We start from the raw sequence: 16,750 nt of genomic DNA, 5'->3' as shown, positions 1-16,750 counted from the left end.
ACTCGGTGACACTGACTCCCTGTCACAGTGCCCTCACTGACTCTCTCCACTTGGTGACACTGACTCCCTATCACAGTGCCCTCACTGACTCTCTCCACTCGGTGACACTGACTCCCTGTCACAGTGCCCTCACTGACTCTCTCCACTCGGTGACACTGACTCCCTGTCACAGTGCCCTCACTGACTCTCTCCACTCGGTGACACTGACTCCCTGTCACAGTGCCCTCACTGACTCTCTCCACTTGGTGACACTGACTCCCTGTCACAGTGCCCTCACTCACCCTCTCCACCCAGTGACGCTGACTCCCTGTCACAGTGTCCTCACCCATCCTCTCCACCTGGTGATGCTGACTCCCTGTCACAGTGCCCTCATCCACCCTCTCCACTCGGTGACACTGACTCCCTGTCACAGTGCCCTCACCCACCCTCTCCACCCAGTAATGCTGACTCCCTGTCACAGTGCCATCACCCTCTTCACCCAGTGACACTGACTGACTGTCACAGTGCCCTCACTCACGCTCTCCACTCGGTGACACTGACTCCCTGTCACAGTGCCTCACTCACGCTCTCCACTCGGTGATGCTGACTCCCTGTCACAGTGCCCTCACCCACCCTCTCCACTCGGTGACACTGACTCCCTGTCACAGTGTCCTCACCCACCCTCTCCACCTGGTGATACTGACTCCCTGTCACAGTGCCCTCACCCACCCTCTCCATTCGGTGATGCTGACTCCCTGTCACAGTGCCCTCACCCTCTTCACCCAGTGACACTGACTCCCTGTCACAGTGCCCTCACCCACCCTCTCCATTCGGTGATGCTGACTCCCTGTCACAGTGCCCTCACCCTCTCCATCCAGTGATGCTGACTCGCTGTCACAGTGCCCTCACCCTCTCCACTCGGTGATGCTGACTGCTGGTCACAGTGCTCTCACCTAATCCTCTCCTCTCCACATTAGATTAGAGATGCACAGATAACGAACGTACAGCAAATAATACCAAACAGCAAGGAACCTATACAGAACTGACTGATGCAATACAAATACAATTTCTGAAAGCAATTAAGAATCGTTAATGCTGCAGGGTGATGACTTGACATCAAAAACCGATGAAACGTCATCAAACTGAAATGTTAACTATTTCTGTCGCCATAAATGACCATGAGACATAACAGCAGATGTAGGCCATTCAGCCTTCCGAGTTTGCTACAACATTCACTGAGATCTGGTTAACCTGATAATCCTCAACTCCAATTTCCTGACTTTGCTCCATAACCTTTAAATCCCTTACGGATTAAACAAAGTTTAATCTCAACCCTGAATATACTTAACGACCTACCGTCAACATCCCTCTACAATAAAAAATTCCATGAATATACTGCCCCCTCCGAGAAGTTCTTCCTCATCTTAGTCTTAAATGTGTGACCCCTTATTCTGAAATGATGCCCTCTGGTTCTAGACTCTTCCACAAGCCCTATCAAGCTCCCTAAGAGTGTTTCACTTTTCAATAAAGGCACCTCTCATTCTTCTAAAGTACAGGCCAAAACATCCAAACCTCTGCTTAACAGAAAGCCCCTTCATATCCAGTGTTCATCCGGTGAACCTTCTCTGGATTGCCTCCAATGCCAATATATATCTTTCCCTAAATAAGGAACATAAAAGTGATTCACAGTATTCTGAGTGTGGCCTAACTTGTACCTTGCGCATTTTTTTTTAAGTAAGAGTGCCCTATTTTTACACTCCATTTCCTTTGAAACAAAGGCCAACATTCCAATTGTCTTCCCTACCACCCAATGAACTTGGGGGTTAGCTTTTTGTGATGCTACCGGACTTGCTGAATATTTCCAGCATAGTTTGGTTTTCCAGCATCTGTCCTACTTTGATGTTGTGCTTGTTTTATAGAGAACAACCTAAACAGAATCAAATAGGTCTACTGCAACTGTTTCAACTAGTAAAACTCACCCAGTCTCCCACCTAGTATAGTGCTAACTTACCTGTGGAATCTTTATACATCCAGGAATCGTCAGTCCTGTGGTGGAACTGATCTGTGCCATCAGGTTGGTCTCCAAAGCCTGATTTCTTGTGTTTTGTTGGTGCCCGACGTAACGTTTTCCTGCCAAGCTGTATCCGACTCTTCTGAGCACAGCTGTCCAGTGTGGTAACGGGCTGAAGGAGGGATATTGGGAAAGATTGCTGTCGAGATTCAAGTTCAATTTTATCTCCCTGGATACAAGTTATTTTGTACTCGTTGCCGTGAAGGGCATTAATGTGAACACCATATCACATTTCTCAATTAAGCATCAACATCAGGCACTCTAACGCAGGAAACAACTTTAAAGACACATAAGGGATCTTTGACTTTATGGAAACATGAAGTCCAGTTAAGAACTTATGGTAAATCTCAGCTGAGGGACTGTGATTGACTCTGGGAATCACATTTTAGGGAGGACGTCATGACCTTAGGGAGGGTGTAGTTAAGAGACTTATTACAGCAGACTGACTGGGTGTGTATGAATGATCTCACAAGGGATGAGGTATTTCTATAACAAGAAGAGAATGGATTTTGCTAGATTGAAAAGAATGTTAAGAGAAGATCTGAAGATTTAGAAAAGTCCAAAAACAATAAACAGCTTTGAGGAAATAAACAGGGAGAAACTCTTCAGTGGCAGAGTTGTTAGAAACAACAGGGGATACGTTTACAGAGATAGGCTGGGCAATTAGAGGGGACACAATGCAAGCATTTGTAAATAGTGAATTATGATCATCAGCAATCCTGTGCATTGCCTGACAAGGTCGTGCAAGTAGGATCAAAAGAGGCTAGAATAGATATATGAAGAGAAATCATTCACCAGGCTGTGGGGACAGAGAGAGACAAGTGGGTTTACTTGATAATCTCATTCAAGCAGCTTGCACATACTTGGTGGCTGCTTTTGCATAATCTTGTAATTTTGTTTTTCTCAACAAAAAAAAACTAGCAAATACAGTGCTTTCCATGACCCCTGGACATCTCAAAATACTTTCCAGCCAATTAAGTACTTTGGAAGTACAGTCACCATTATAGTAGACAATATCTGCACAGCAAAATCCCACAAAAAAAACACATAGGACAACTATCAGGGAATCGGAGTTTTCCATGATGATTGAGGGATAAATAACAACCAGGAAACTGGGCAAAATTACCCTGCTCTTCTTCAATATGGTACAACAAATTTTATTTCCATCTAACCCAACAGGTACCCTCACACACTGCAGCACTGCCTCAGAGGGTTAACTTTGCTGTTGGTTCTCAAGGTCCACAGGAGAACTTGATTCCAGACCTAGTGATGCAGGAAGCATTCCACTAGAAACATTCACAATTCCTGACTGCTTAATGGAAAGAGTTTGACTTCCTGGAAGCACTGCACCGTGCCAGTCTTTAGAGGTGGATTTGGATCCAGAGGTTAAAAGAAAAATGTTAACCTCTGCATCAGCCTGTCTCTAATTGAAAAATAACAACTAAATGTTTTAGGATTGCTTACTGTATTAGATAGTCAGCCTTTTCTACATTTCAACTGCAACTTACAATGTTTGCCCTCCTCCAAAGGGTCAGTCACTGAACTACCTTTTAATGATTAGTGTAAGATCTAACTCATCACTCTCTTTTCCAACTTACTCAGTAAATACTTTACTTAGTGCTGATCTACATAGACAAGAAGAAGTGTTGTCAACTTTGATTAGTCTATAGTCTTTAAAGAATAATTTCCATAACATTGTTCTTGTGCGATGCCCATGGCAATCACTGGGACATTTGGAAGAAAAGTGTATCTGTCTTTCATTTATTTTGGTCACTTTTGTTTATTGGTTCTCAAAGTAGTGGAGACAGGGAAAGGCAGGGTTGGAGATAGAACATTCTGTCCAGGAAGACATTCAATCAGAGTTGGGCTCCGTTAACTTAACTCAGCAGGTCATCAACTAGGACACTGCAGATTGGAGGTGGGTGATTTCAGCTATAGTTTCTGCTCATGATTCTACTACAGTTCAATAGGTATGGAAATTGTTAATATAAACTTTTGTTTTACTTTGGACCCTCTAGTTTAACATCATGGTGTGCCTGCTTTCTGTGCACGCGCGCACACACACACACACACTCAGAATGAAGAATGGGCAATGCACTAGAGGGCATCTCCTATACAGGCACTTGACCAACTTGAAAAAGAATAGGAAGGGAGAAAAATTGAAATAAATAAAGTCCATCTCGTTCCACTCTGTCCAATTTAAAGATTGTTTTTCTGTTCTATTATGCATGAGGATCTCATTAGCTCTGCAAGTACCTGCAAGTCCACATGCCACTTGAGACTTGTTTCTCAGTTTCGCTGCTTTTAAAGAGAAAAAAATGGAAAAGACACCATTCTGAGCCATCAGGTACCTCACGGTTACCCAAACATAGTATACAGTTAGCACAGTTACTGCCTGTCTGGGCTTTCCTCTCGGGACTGATGCTCAACAAGTGTATACAAGGAAATGATTTTGTGCTGTTTCCAACAAGAGTAGGTAGCCTCACTTACCTCCAAAAATGAGAATCCCTGGGAAGGTGGACAATTTTGTGTAGATGGATCAGTGGACTGGAGACTGTCTGTATCATCTGGCGATTCCAATTCATAACTTGAAAGGCCATAATTGATATTTCTTGGATCCTGAAAGAAGCTTGGCTGCTCACTGGAAGGGGTCATCTCTGACTGTGAGGATACTGATGCTTGACTTTGTACATGTTCCTTTCTGGGGGATGCAGCCAGAATGGAACTGGGTTCCTTGCAGGGTGTCAATGCCTTATAGCTGCAATTCAAGAAAAGGAAAACTAGTCTAAGAGATTTATTGAGCTTCTGTTTATGTAGCTAAGTTGCAGGAAATCCTTTACTCTTTTTTAATCCATCAGTTTGCAAATTAAGTCGATTCCTGCCTTTTCAGACAACAATAAATCTCGAAAGGGAGTGAAAGCTTTGGGAAGCTCTTCATGACTTGTGCTTCTGTAACACATTTCCCATTAGTTTAGTTTTAAGACAATACTCCAAAATGGAGTTTATCACTGCAATCTTTTTGAGAATTATTTCACAAACAGTAAAGTGACCTTTAGGCTTTCTCTCCACCCATATACTGTTTACTCTGCTAACCTGGATGTTGATGCTTAGTTAGGTATGGCGTCATGGTTGCCAGAAATTAGCCATTCCTCAGACAGGTGGTCATTCTACAAGTACAGGCCTGGAGTGGCAGCAGGACATTCGGATGTGGAGGATTATTACAGCCAAGCCTGATCACCAGCTTCACTTCATTTATGAAGAAGAATTATATTTTCCCCTTATGAAAATTACAACCAAAACCTGGAATCCTAACTTGGTTTTTCATGACTTCTTGCTCAGGATGTTGTTGGAGCAACTCAGGCATTTACACCAAGATCAAATCAAAAATATTATGGTTTGTTTGACTTAATGCCTGAGGTTTTTTAAAAATTCACTCTAAAGGGGTGAGCATTGTTGGCTAGGCAACATTTAAGGCCTAGGCCTAATTTTGACAACTATAAGTTACTAGGAGTCTAACCAAGGCATTTTGAGGACTACACTCCAGTTCCGCCTCACTTCACTCACATAAAATTCATCAACAAGGAGATCCAACTACATTATATTGTTGGTCACTGTGTTACTGGTGATGTTGGATTACTGCATTTCTTATTGGCAGAGAGGTCCATTAACTCAAAGGAGGTTATACAGGAATGGTGCACATTAGTAGGAGATAGCCAAAATACATAAAGCAACTTCCCCAAAAATGCTTGGGAAGGTTCAATCACAGGGATGACCAGAGGAAAGTCATCCTGTAAACAGAATGGACAGAAACTGCGAGGAGCTGCTCCTCAAACGCAAGACTGGTTCTCTCTCATGTTTACGTTCATAGGCTCATGGTAACCACCAGCAGATAACGTAGGAGAGAAGCTGCATAGGAGTGGAACACTGGCTGTAAGTGAGGCTGCGGGGCCAGAGGTAGTGCGACTTCCACAGGCAGAGGATGCGAGGCTGGAGGGTGTGGGGTCATCAAGGCCTGAGGCAGTGTTGGTTGTTAAGGGAGAGGCTGGGAGCCCATGTGGCAGAGAGACTGGGGGCTGGGGAGTAAGTGAGGCTGCAAACAGGTAGAGGAGCTGCAAAGGAAAGACAGGAAGAGAGCAGTTTCAAATCTTTCAAAAACAGAATATTCAGTGGATTGGCATCAGAAAACTTTAAAGTCATGTGTAATTAACTCATTGTTAATGAAAACAAAATGAGTCTTTAGCATAAGCCTGCAGAAGTTCAGAAGCTATGATGTGGGGGAAGAAATGCTATGAATGCTATTGTAACAAACATGGTGTCAACTTGTTAATTTATAATACTGAACAGTTTTATTTAATAAAGATTTGTATTTATGCGATATCACATTTCAAAGGGATCACATCCTGTGAATTATTTTAAATGCACTGTGACTGAGATAAACATGCAAGTGTTTAGTGTAACCCTCATCAGACAATGGAAAGCATGTTTAGGTTGCTGCCTTTTATACTTCAAAAGGTCATACAGTCATAGAGATGTACAGCATGGAAACAGACCCTTCAGTCCAACCGTCCATGCCGACCAGATATCCCAACCCAATCTAGTCCCACCTGCCAGAACCCAGCCCATATCCCTCCAAACCCTTCCTATTCATATACCCATCCAAATGCCTTTTAAATGTTGCAATTGTACCAGCCTCCACCACTTCCTCTGACAGCTCATTCCATACACATACCACCCTCCGCATGAAAAAATTGCCCCTTAGGTCTCTTTTATATCTTTCCCCTATCACACTAAACCTATGCCCTCCAGTTCTGGACTCCCTAACCCCAGGGAAAAGACCTTGTCTATTTATCCTATCCATGCCCCTCATAATTTTGCAAACCTCTAGAAAGGTCACCCCTCAGCCTCCGACGCTCCAGGGAAAACAGCCCTAGCCTGTTCAGCCTCTCCCTGTAGCTCAGATCCTCCAACCCTAGCAACATCCATGTAAATCTTTTCAGAACCCTTTCAAGTTTCACAACATCTTTCCGATAGGAAGGAGACCAGAATTTGCACGCAATATTCCAACAGTGGCCTAAACAATGTCCTGTACAGCCACAACATGACCTCTCAACTCCTGTACTCAATACTCTGACCAATAAAGGAAAGCATACCAAACGCCTTCTTCACTATCCTATCTACCTGCGACTCCACTTTCAAGGAGCTATGAACCTGCACTCCAAGGTCTCTTTGTTCAGCAACACTCCCTAGGACCTCACCATTAAGCGTGTAAGTCCTGCTAAGATTTGCTTTCCCAAAATGCAGCACCTTGCATTTATCTGAATTAAACTCCATCTGCCATTTCTAAGCCCATTGGTCCATCTGGTCAAGATCCTGTTGTAATCTGAGATAACCCTTTTCGCTGTCCACGACACCTCCAATTTTGGTGTCATCTGCAAACTTACTAACTGTACCTCTTATGCTCGCATCCAAATCATTTATGTAAATGACAAAAAGTAGAGGGCCCAGCACCGATCCTTGTGGCACTCCACTGGTCACAGGCCTCCAGTCTGAAAAACAACCTTCTATCACCACCCTCTGTCTTCTACCTTTGAGCCAGTTCTGTTTCCAAATGGCTAGTTCTCCCTGTATTCCATGAGATCTAACCCTGCTAATCAGTCTCCCAAGGGGAACCTTGTTGAATGCCTTACTGAAGTCCATATAGATCACATCTACTGCTCTGCCCTCATCAATCTTCTTTGTTACTTCTTCAAAAAACTCAATCAAGCTTGTGAGGCATGATTTCCCATGCACAAAGCCATGTTGACTATCCCGAATCAGTCCTTGCCTTTCCAAATACATGTACATCCTGTCCCTCAGGATTCCCTCCAACAACTTGCCCACCACCGAGGTCAGGCTCACTGGTCTATAATTCCCTGGTTTGTCCTTACCACCCTTCTTAAACAGTGGCACCACATTTGCCAACCTCCTGTGTCAGTTTCTTTTTAAACAGCATTTGTTGTGAATTTATGTCTGCAATCTTTAAATAGTGATTGTCTGGAAATTAATGTTTCCTTCGACGTTGTGGCTTTAAGTTTAATGGAGCAACGATGTGGGCACTGATAAATTCTTTCAAGTCTACTTCGGTGAGAGTCCAAATACCCCAACCAGCAGCCCAAGTACAGCAGGTAACAGGAATACATCACCCAATGAAGGAGGTGGGGAGAACGAAAAGACAGCTCCTGAAAATCAAAAGTAATCCTCAAGAGAAAGTCAAGAGGATCTCAAGAGGAGCCTTCAAAGCGAAAGTATTTTGATTGCTGGTAGTAATGACAATAAAGCAGGTCTACTGCCCACCCACCAACAACTAGGTCAGCAGAGTAAGGACACTTGAGCAAACCAAGATTACTATTAGAATCAAGTCATAGCTGCCCATGCCCATGACTGCCAAGACAGGACTTTGATCACGGCTGATGTTTTGCTGTTCCAAATTTTCAGGTATTTGAGCAACTGCTTTTTTTGAGCTCTTACTTTTCTTGCTGGCTTGGTTTGTGCTCCAGGTATTTGCAGTACCCATCGCGCTCTTCATTTGCGCTGGACCCTCTCTCTTCGTATGTGCCATATTGTTCTCTCTCATCGGAACTGCAAAACTGGTCTCTCTCTTGTACTAGGGCATCGGTGTCCTTTGCCTTTGTAGAGGGGCTTACACAGCATTGCGTCACCCTTTCCTGAAATACAGATGGCGAGGATTAGAACAGAAGGCACTAAAATACACCATTGCTTTAAATGATGATTACAACATAAAACATAGGGCATTCAGCACAACAGGTTCATGCCTGTTTTGTCCCTTCATGGGGAGATGCCTCCAGGACATATTCTGACAGCATCAGGCCCAGTCTCTGCAATTCTACAACTGGGGAGCACTTGTTTGGCACTGATGTAAGTGCCAATTGACCAGAGAATGAAGAGCTCCCTCCTGAAGCACACAGTACAATTCCCACAAAGTGCTTACAAGACCCTTATCTTCAATTCAGATTCATCAGGAGTGGGATGTGAAGTAGGTTGGAGAGGATATGTAGCTTTTTAAAAAAAGTTTACAAGAGGATGACTGAATAAAGCAGAATTGTGATCTGAATATCTAAAAATGCAACACAGGAGCCATATTGTTATCAAACTCATGTTCATTTGCAAAACCCAATAAGAATGAACACAATGCGATACTAAGAAAGGCACCATTCAATAAAAATGATTTGGAGAGGCTGGTGTTGGACTGGGGTCACAACACCAGGTTATAGTCCAACAGGTTTAATTGGAAGCACACTAGCTTTCGGAGCGACGCTCCTTCATCAGGTGATTGTGGAGGGCTCGATCGTAACACAGAATTTATAGCGAAAATTTACAGTGTGATATAACTGAAATTATACATTGAAAAATTGATTGTTAAGCCTTTCATCTGTTAGAATACAGTGATAGTTTCACTTCTTTCATGTGTACATCACAAAACCTTTTTTTTAAAGTTGCATTCTTGGGTTAGCTGTTAACAATGGTGATAGCTAGATAATATGTTGAAGGTGTTAGCCCCCTGTGTTCTCTATGACCGGATCTTTAGATTGATTCTAATCTAAAAAGTGAGATGACGGAGTTTTACATAAATTCATGCAGTTTTTGAGATCAGAGTTCTACATGAATGTATGCAATTTTTGAGCAAAGTGCAATGTAACTCTGCAATACAAATTCACCCCACAGAATATGTGTGTGCATGTGGGTTTTTGTCTGTCTGTGTGTGTGTGTCTGTCTGGGGTGGTGTGTGTGTGTATAGTGCAATGGTGATCACCTGTAATGTGACATGAACCCAAGGTCCCGGTTGAGGCCCTCCCTATGGGTACCGAACTTAGCTATCAGCCTCTGCTCGGCCACTTTTTGCTGCTGCCTGTCCCGAAGTCCACCTTGGAGGATGGTCACCCAAAGGTCCGAGGCTGTATGTCCTGGACCACTGAAGTGTTCCCCAACTGAGAGGGAACCCTCCTGTCTGTTGATTGTTGTGCGGTGCCCATTCATCCATTGTCGTAGCCTTTGCTCAGTTTCCCCAATGTACCATGCCTCTGGGCATCCTTGCCTGCAATGTATAAGATAGACAATGTTGGCTTAGTCACATGAGTACCTGCCATGTACAAGGTGGGAGTTATGTCCACAATCTGACATGTCTTGCAGCGTCCACCATGACAGTGCTGTATGGAGTTGTCCTGAGAGCCGGGGCAGTTTGCTACAAACAATGATCTGTTTGAGGTTTGGCGGTTGTTTAAAGGCAAGTAGTGGAGATGTGGGGAAGGCCTTGATGAGGTGCTCATCCTCATTGATAATGTGTTGTAGGCACGAAGAACATGGCGTAACTTTTCAGCCCCTGGGAAATACTGAACAACGAAGGGTACCGCCAGTTCCGATGTGCCACAGCAAGGAACAGTCATGAGCTCCTCAGGAGACAGACATATGCTGCAACTGACAGGGTACCCTTTGTTGTTCAGTACTTCCCAGGGGCTGAAAAATTACGCCATGTTCTTCGTGACCTGCAACACATTATTAATGAGGATGAGCACCTCACCTAGACCTTCCCCACACCTCCACTACTTGCCTTTAACCAGTCGCCAAACCTCAAACAGATTATTGTTTGTAGCAAACTGCCCGGCTCTCAGGACAACTCCATACAACCCTGTCACGGTGGACACTGCAAGACGTGTCAGATTGTGGACATAGATACCACTAATACGCGTGGGATCAACTCCCACCTTGTACATGGCAGGTACTCATGTGACTAAGCTAACGTTGTCCATCTTATACGTTGCAGGCAAGGATGCCCAGAGGCATGATACATTGGGGAAATCGAGCAAAGGCTATGACAACAGATGAACGGGCACCGCACAACAAATAACAGACAGGAGGGTTCCCTCCCAGTTGGGGAAAACTTCAGTGGTCCAGGACATTCAGCCTCGGACTTTCGGGTGACCATCCTCCAAGGTGGACTTCGGGACAGGCAGCAGCGAAAAGTGGCCGAGCAGAGGCTGATAGCTAAGTTTGGTACCCATAGGGAGGGCTTCAACCGGGACCTTGGGTTCATGTCATATTACGGGGTAACCACCATTGCACTACACACACACACACACACGCACGCACACACACAGACGCACCCCACCCCGGACAGACAGACACTCAGAGACAGACAAAAACCCACATGCACACATATATTTTGTGTGAGGTGAATTTGTACTTGCAGAGTTACATTGCACTTTGCTCAAAAACTGCATACATTCGGTGGGCAGCATGGTGGCACAGCAGTTAGCACTGCTGCCTCACAGCGCCAGAGACTCGGGTTCAATTCCTGCCTCAGGCGACTGACTGACTGCGTGGAGTTTGCACGTTCTCTGTGTCTGCGTGGGTCTCCTCCGGGTGCTCCGGTTTCCTCCCACAGTCCAAAGATGTGCGGGCCAGGTGAATTGGCCATGCTAAATTGCCCGTAGTGCAAGGGGTAAATATAGGGGTATGGGTGGGTTGCGGGTTGGTGCGGACTTGTTGGGCCGAAGGGCCTGTTTCCACACTGTAAGTAATCTAATCTAATCATGTAGAACTCTGAGCTCAAAAACTGCATGAATTTATGTAAAACTCTGTTATCTCACTTTTTAGATTAGAATCAATCTAAACATCAGGTCATAGACAGAGAACACAGGGGGCTAACACCTTCAACATACTATCTAGCTATCACCATTGTTAACAGCTAACCCAAGAATGCAACTTTTAAAAAATGTTTTGTGATTTACACATGAAAGAAGTGAAACTATCACCATATTCTAACAGATGAAAGGCTTAACAGACAATCAATTTTTCAATGTATAATTTCAGTTATATCACACTGTAAATTTTTGCTACAAATTCTGTGTTACGATTGAGCCCTCCACAATCACCTGAAGATTAGCTCCGAAAGCTAGTGTGCTTCCAATTAAACCTGTTGGACTATAACCTGGTGTTGTGTGATTTTAAGATTCATTAAATAGTTATCTACCTATTATGTACATATCAATTTATACAGAGGCTAGCATCTGCAAATGGTTGGTTAGTTGCAAAAATTTCTCTTTTACTCAGTCTGCATTAGGTCATGTCTTCCCTACATTTTTCTGTCATCCCTTCTCTTCACACTGCAAGGGAGTTTGCACATACAGATACAACAGTATCCTGAATCCCTGAGCGAGTGACATTAGCTTTCTGTTATTTCCTTTGCCTTGGATCACTTGTGAATCATAACCTTCAACAGACCCCTTGGCTTCCCAGGTGGTCGGACCCTAATTCCGTCAGGTTGGATCCATTTTCCCTTCAGAGTTTAAAACCAAATAAAACAGGAATCAAAGTTTAAAAGAACTCATGAAACTAAGACTTCATTGAAATAATACTCCCAACATCTTTGAATCACTCAATTATATAGACAGGCAGTACTGGATACAAATTCCTCCCTGGTTTTGCATTTGCAGTTTCAGTCAGAAATATATATTTTGGACTAGTGTACAGTGATCTTGTGGCAGTATCACTACCTGGGAGCCAGGAGACCAGGTTCAAGTCCCAAAAGTGTGTAATAACATCTCTGAATGGGTTGATCAGAATTTATATTTATATAGGTCACACAGCTGTATAACTTGAGGACATGAAACATGTTTGAATTATTTCCTTAGTTGACACAGTATATCCCCAAACTCTTTTGTTTATCATCTTAAATAACTAAAGCCAAATCTTTCCAAAACACCGGACATTTATTGTTTCAATCAGCCAATGTCAGTTTGCTAACTGTCTTACATTTAGTGATTTCTGCTTTTGTTTTAGAATGGAGGCCCAACCAGCATGGGAACAAGACTTGACCCCACGGTAACCTGCCTTTGAGAAGGGCTGACCAAATTGGTCACATGACCCCCCACCCCACCCCCACCGGCTGTTCAATGCCGTGACTGGTGCCTAGGATTGACTAGAAGTAGCCACCTACCCAGGAAATGTTGGAGATGCACTGGACTTCAGGTGAGACTGCAACTTTGGGAGTTTCAAGTCCCCCTCACCAGCATATATCCTGGCAAACATTGAAAACAAGATGGCTGACCTCAAAGCAAGACTCAACATTCAAAGGGAATTGAGAGATGGCGTGTGTTCTGCTTCACAGAGACAAGGCTCACTCCTGCTACACCGGACTGTTACTCAGTTCACTGAATGGACTGCTCAGTGTCCCGGACAAGGCAAGAGGCAGTGGGGTTTGCCTCCCAATCAACACCTCCAGGTGCTCAGACATGGCAAACCTGAGAGTTACTGCTCCCCAGACCTAGAATATTTAATAGTGAAGAGCTGTCCCCCCCATCGGTCACATGAGTTCACCTCCACTAACCTGACAGCAGTCTACATCCCACCCCAAACACAAGTGAAGAATGCACTTGATGAAATATCCTATGCTACATACATAGTCTTGCCTTGGAATACCCTGAACCCTTGTTCATCATAGTTGGTGACTTCAACCATGTCAACCTCAAGTGCTACCAAATTACCATTGAAACGTTGACTGTCCCACCACAGGTTCAAACATCCTTGACCATTGCTACACAGTCAAAGATGCCTACCAGGCCATTCCCCATCTGTATTTTGGACAATCAGATCATAATGCTATGCTCCTCCTCCTGGCTGACAAGCAGAAACTAAACGAGACGACGCAGTACAGAAAGTAGTGGATGAAACAGAAGGGTTTCTATGGTGCTGCTTTAGAGGCTGGCCAATATTCAAGGACTTAGTGGCCAACATAAACAAGTATGCCTCTACTGTCATTAGTAAGTGTGGAGAAGACTGTGAGCCAAAGAAGTTAACCTGAATGTTGCCCAAACAGAAACCATGGATGAACTGGGAGATTCACTCCCAGCAGAAGTCCAGATCTGAGGCGTTCCAAGTCAAGCAACTCTGACCTATAAAGGAAATAAGGGTATGAACTTCAGCAAGGCCATCAGAAACTCCAAAATGCAATACCAAATGGAGCTCAAGACCCAGACTAACCACACAGAGACCTGCCACTTGTGGAAAAGCTTACACAATATAACAGGCTACAAAGTGACGTCCAACAGAATCACAGGCAACATTACATCTACGCGAAGTGCTCAATGTATTCTATGTGAACTTTGAACAGAAGGTCAATGAAATGATGTTATCTATCCCAACAGTCGCAGATGCACCTGTACCCACTGTCACTGCCAGAGATGTCAGATCGGTCTTCTTGAGTGAACTCATGGAAGGCAACTGGCCCAGATGGAGTCTCCAACCATGCACTCAGATTGTGTGAACCAGCTATCAGGAGTATTTGCTAACATCTTTAACCTCTCCTTACTTTGGTCTGAATTCCCTACCAGCCTCAAGAAGACCGCTATCATCCCGGTGCCAAAGTCATGCAATGTGCCTCAATGACTACTGACTGATAGCTCTGACCTCCATCATTATGATGGAGTCATAGAGTTCCTACAGTGTGGAAGCAAATCATTTGGCCCAACAAGTCTACACTGACCCTCTGAAGAGTATCCCAATTAGACCCATTCCCCTTCTCTTTTACTTCTACATTTGCCCCTGACTAATGCACCTAATCTACATATCCCTGAACACCATGGATAATTTAGCATGGCCAATTCACCTAATCTGCACATCTTTGGACTGTGGGAGGAAACCGGAGTACCTAGAGGAAACCCACGCAGACACAATTGCCTGAGGCTGGAAGTGCTTCAAGAGGTTAGCCATCTCTCACATCAACTCCAGCTTTCACCTTGCCTCGATCCCTTGCAATTCACCTATCGGTGCAAAAGGTCCACAGACCAACCCTCTTGGCCCTACTCTCATCCCTGAAACATCTGGATAACAAGGATACCTATGTCCATCTCCTACTTATCAACTACAGCTCTACCTTCAATATCATAATTTCAAACAAACTCCAAGACCTAGGTCTCAGCTCCCCTTTGTAACTGGATATTTGACTTCCTGATCCACAGACCGCAATCAGTTAGAATAGGCAACAACACCTCCTCTATGATAATCCTCATCACCAGTGCCCCACATTGCTGCATATTCAGTCCCCCATTATATTCCTTACATACTCATGACTGTGTAGTTAAATTCTGCCCAACCCCATTTACAAGTTTACTGATGAAACCACTGTTGTAGATTGGATCTCAAACAATGATGAGACAAAGTTCAGGAAATAGCTTCAGCGCTTAGCGGTATTGTGTACAGAAAACATCAAATGGTCAGTAAAATGAAGGAGCTGGTCACTGACTTCAGGAAGTGGAGTGGAGGCCATGCCCACCTATATCAATGGTGGTGAGGTGGAGATGGTCAATAGCATGGAGTTCCTGGGAGTGATGATCACCAAAAATCTGTCTTGGTCCATCCACGTTTACGTGATGGTCAAGAAAGAACAACATCACCTCTGCTTTCTCAGGAGGCTATGGAAATTTAGCATGTCCACAAAGATTCTTATCAATTTTCAGAAATGCACCATTGAAAGCATCCTATCTGGATGCACTGTAGTGTGGTTTGACAACTGCTCTCCCCAAGACCATAAGAAATTAGAGAGTTGTGAACACAGCCCAGTCCATCACACAAAGCAGCCTTCCATCCGTTGATTCTGCCTACACTTCCCACTGCCTCGGGAAAACAACGAACATAACCAAAGACCCCTCCCATCCTGGTTATGGTCTCTTCTACCCTCTTCATGGTTGGAGACTCCATCCGGGCCAGTTGCCTTCCATGAGTTCACTCAAGAAGACCGATCTGACATCTCTGGCAGTGACAGTGGGTACAGGTGCATCTGCGACTGTTGAGATAGATAACATCAATTCACTGACCTTCTGTTCAAAGTTCGCATAGAAGATATAAAAGTTTGAAAGAACACACACACACAAACAGATTCAAGAACAGCCTCAACCCCGCTGTTATCAGACTTCTGGATAGACCTCTCAAATATTATAGTTGATCCCCCTTTGCTCTTTGCTGCTGCACTCTGTTCTGCTACCCTGGTGCACTTTGAAATGTATGATCTGCCTGTAGAGCTCGCAAAACATTTTTCACTGTATCTCAATACATGTGACAACAATCAATCAAATCAAGTCCAATCAGATCTCCAACATCCATTTTTGTTTTTATTTTATTCTTATATTTTGTTCTTCTATCAACATGAATTGCCACAGTTGCAAAGTCAAATAGATTCCAGAGAAGCTTTAATATGAGTCACTGAATCCTTGCAAAGCCAGCTCTTGAAATGTCGACAGGCAAGAACACCAACAGGCCACAAGAGGGAGAATGCAGACTGCAAAGACCTCATTAAACAGTGAAGTTTTCCCAAAGAGACCTCAGCTTCTGGAACCACTTGTGCATCCATTTTAAGGATCCTAATAAAGGGCTTGGAGCCATGCCTGGACACATGCTTGACTTTTTACTTTATTAGCATTTCATTTTAAGGCAGGCAGGAATCAGGATTAGTCTCATCTTTGGAATGAGAAGGCAGAGAACCAAAAGCAAAACAGGAGTAAAATTTCAAATATTAGTGTATTTTCAGGAGTCTGCCTGTGAAGTATCGCCATAACAATAGGTAAGTGGTCAACATGATATGAGTAAAGACAGACTTGCATTCATTACACCTTTCAGAGCATCAAGATATTCAAAAATGCTGTGCCGATA

At 43.9% G+C, this 16,750-nt stretch overlaps 1 protein-coding gene across 4 annotated transcripts in view; it reads right to left on the bottom strand.

The window, feature by feature from the left end:
- LOC132827087 (serine-rich adhesin for platelets-like) overlaps positions 1 to 16,750 on the bottom strand; it is a 227,522-nt gene that overhangs the window by 16,124 nt on the left and 194,648 nt on the right. For 3 of the 4 annotated variants that reach the window (XM_060843550.1, XM_060843552.1, XM_060843551.1), the window contains exons 6-8: positions 8,558 to 8,754; positions 4,541 to 4,808; positions 1,991 to 2,162 (exon numbers count right to left, since the gene is read on the bottom strand). In XM_060843550.1, coding sequence (XP_060699533.1) covers positions 1,991 to 2,162; positions 4,541 to 4,808; positions 8,558 to 8,754 — 637 coding nt within the window. Of the gene's footprint in view, positions 1 to 1,990; positions 2,163 to 4,540; positions 4,809 to 8,557; positions 8,755 to 16,750 lie in introns of those variants that run through there. The other variant, XM_060843553.1, reaches the window with a different exon arrangement.

This window comes from Hemiscyllium ocellatum, chromosome 24 (genome assembly GCF_020745735.1).
Source record: "Hemiscyllium ocellatum isolate sHemOce1 chromosome 24, sHemOce1.pat.X.cur, whole genome shotgun sequence".
NCBI classification, from domain to species: domain Eukaryota; kingdom Metazoa; phylum Chordata; class Chondrichthyes; order Orectolobiformes; family Hemiscylliidae; genus Hemiscyllium; species Hemiscyllium ocellatum.
The sequence above is the reverse complement of the archived record's forward strand: the minus strand, read 5'-3'. Positions and strand labels throughout refer to the sequence as shown.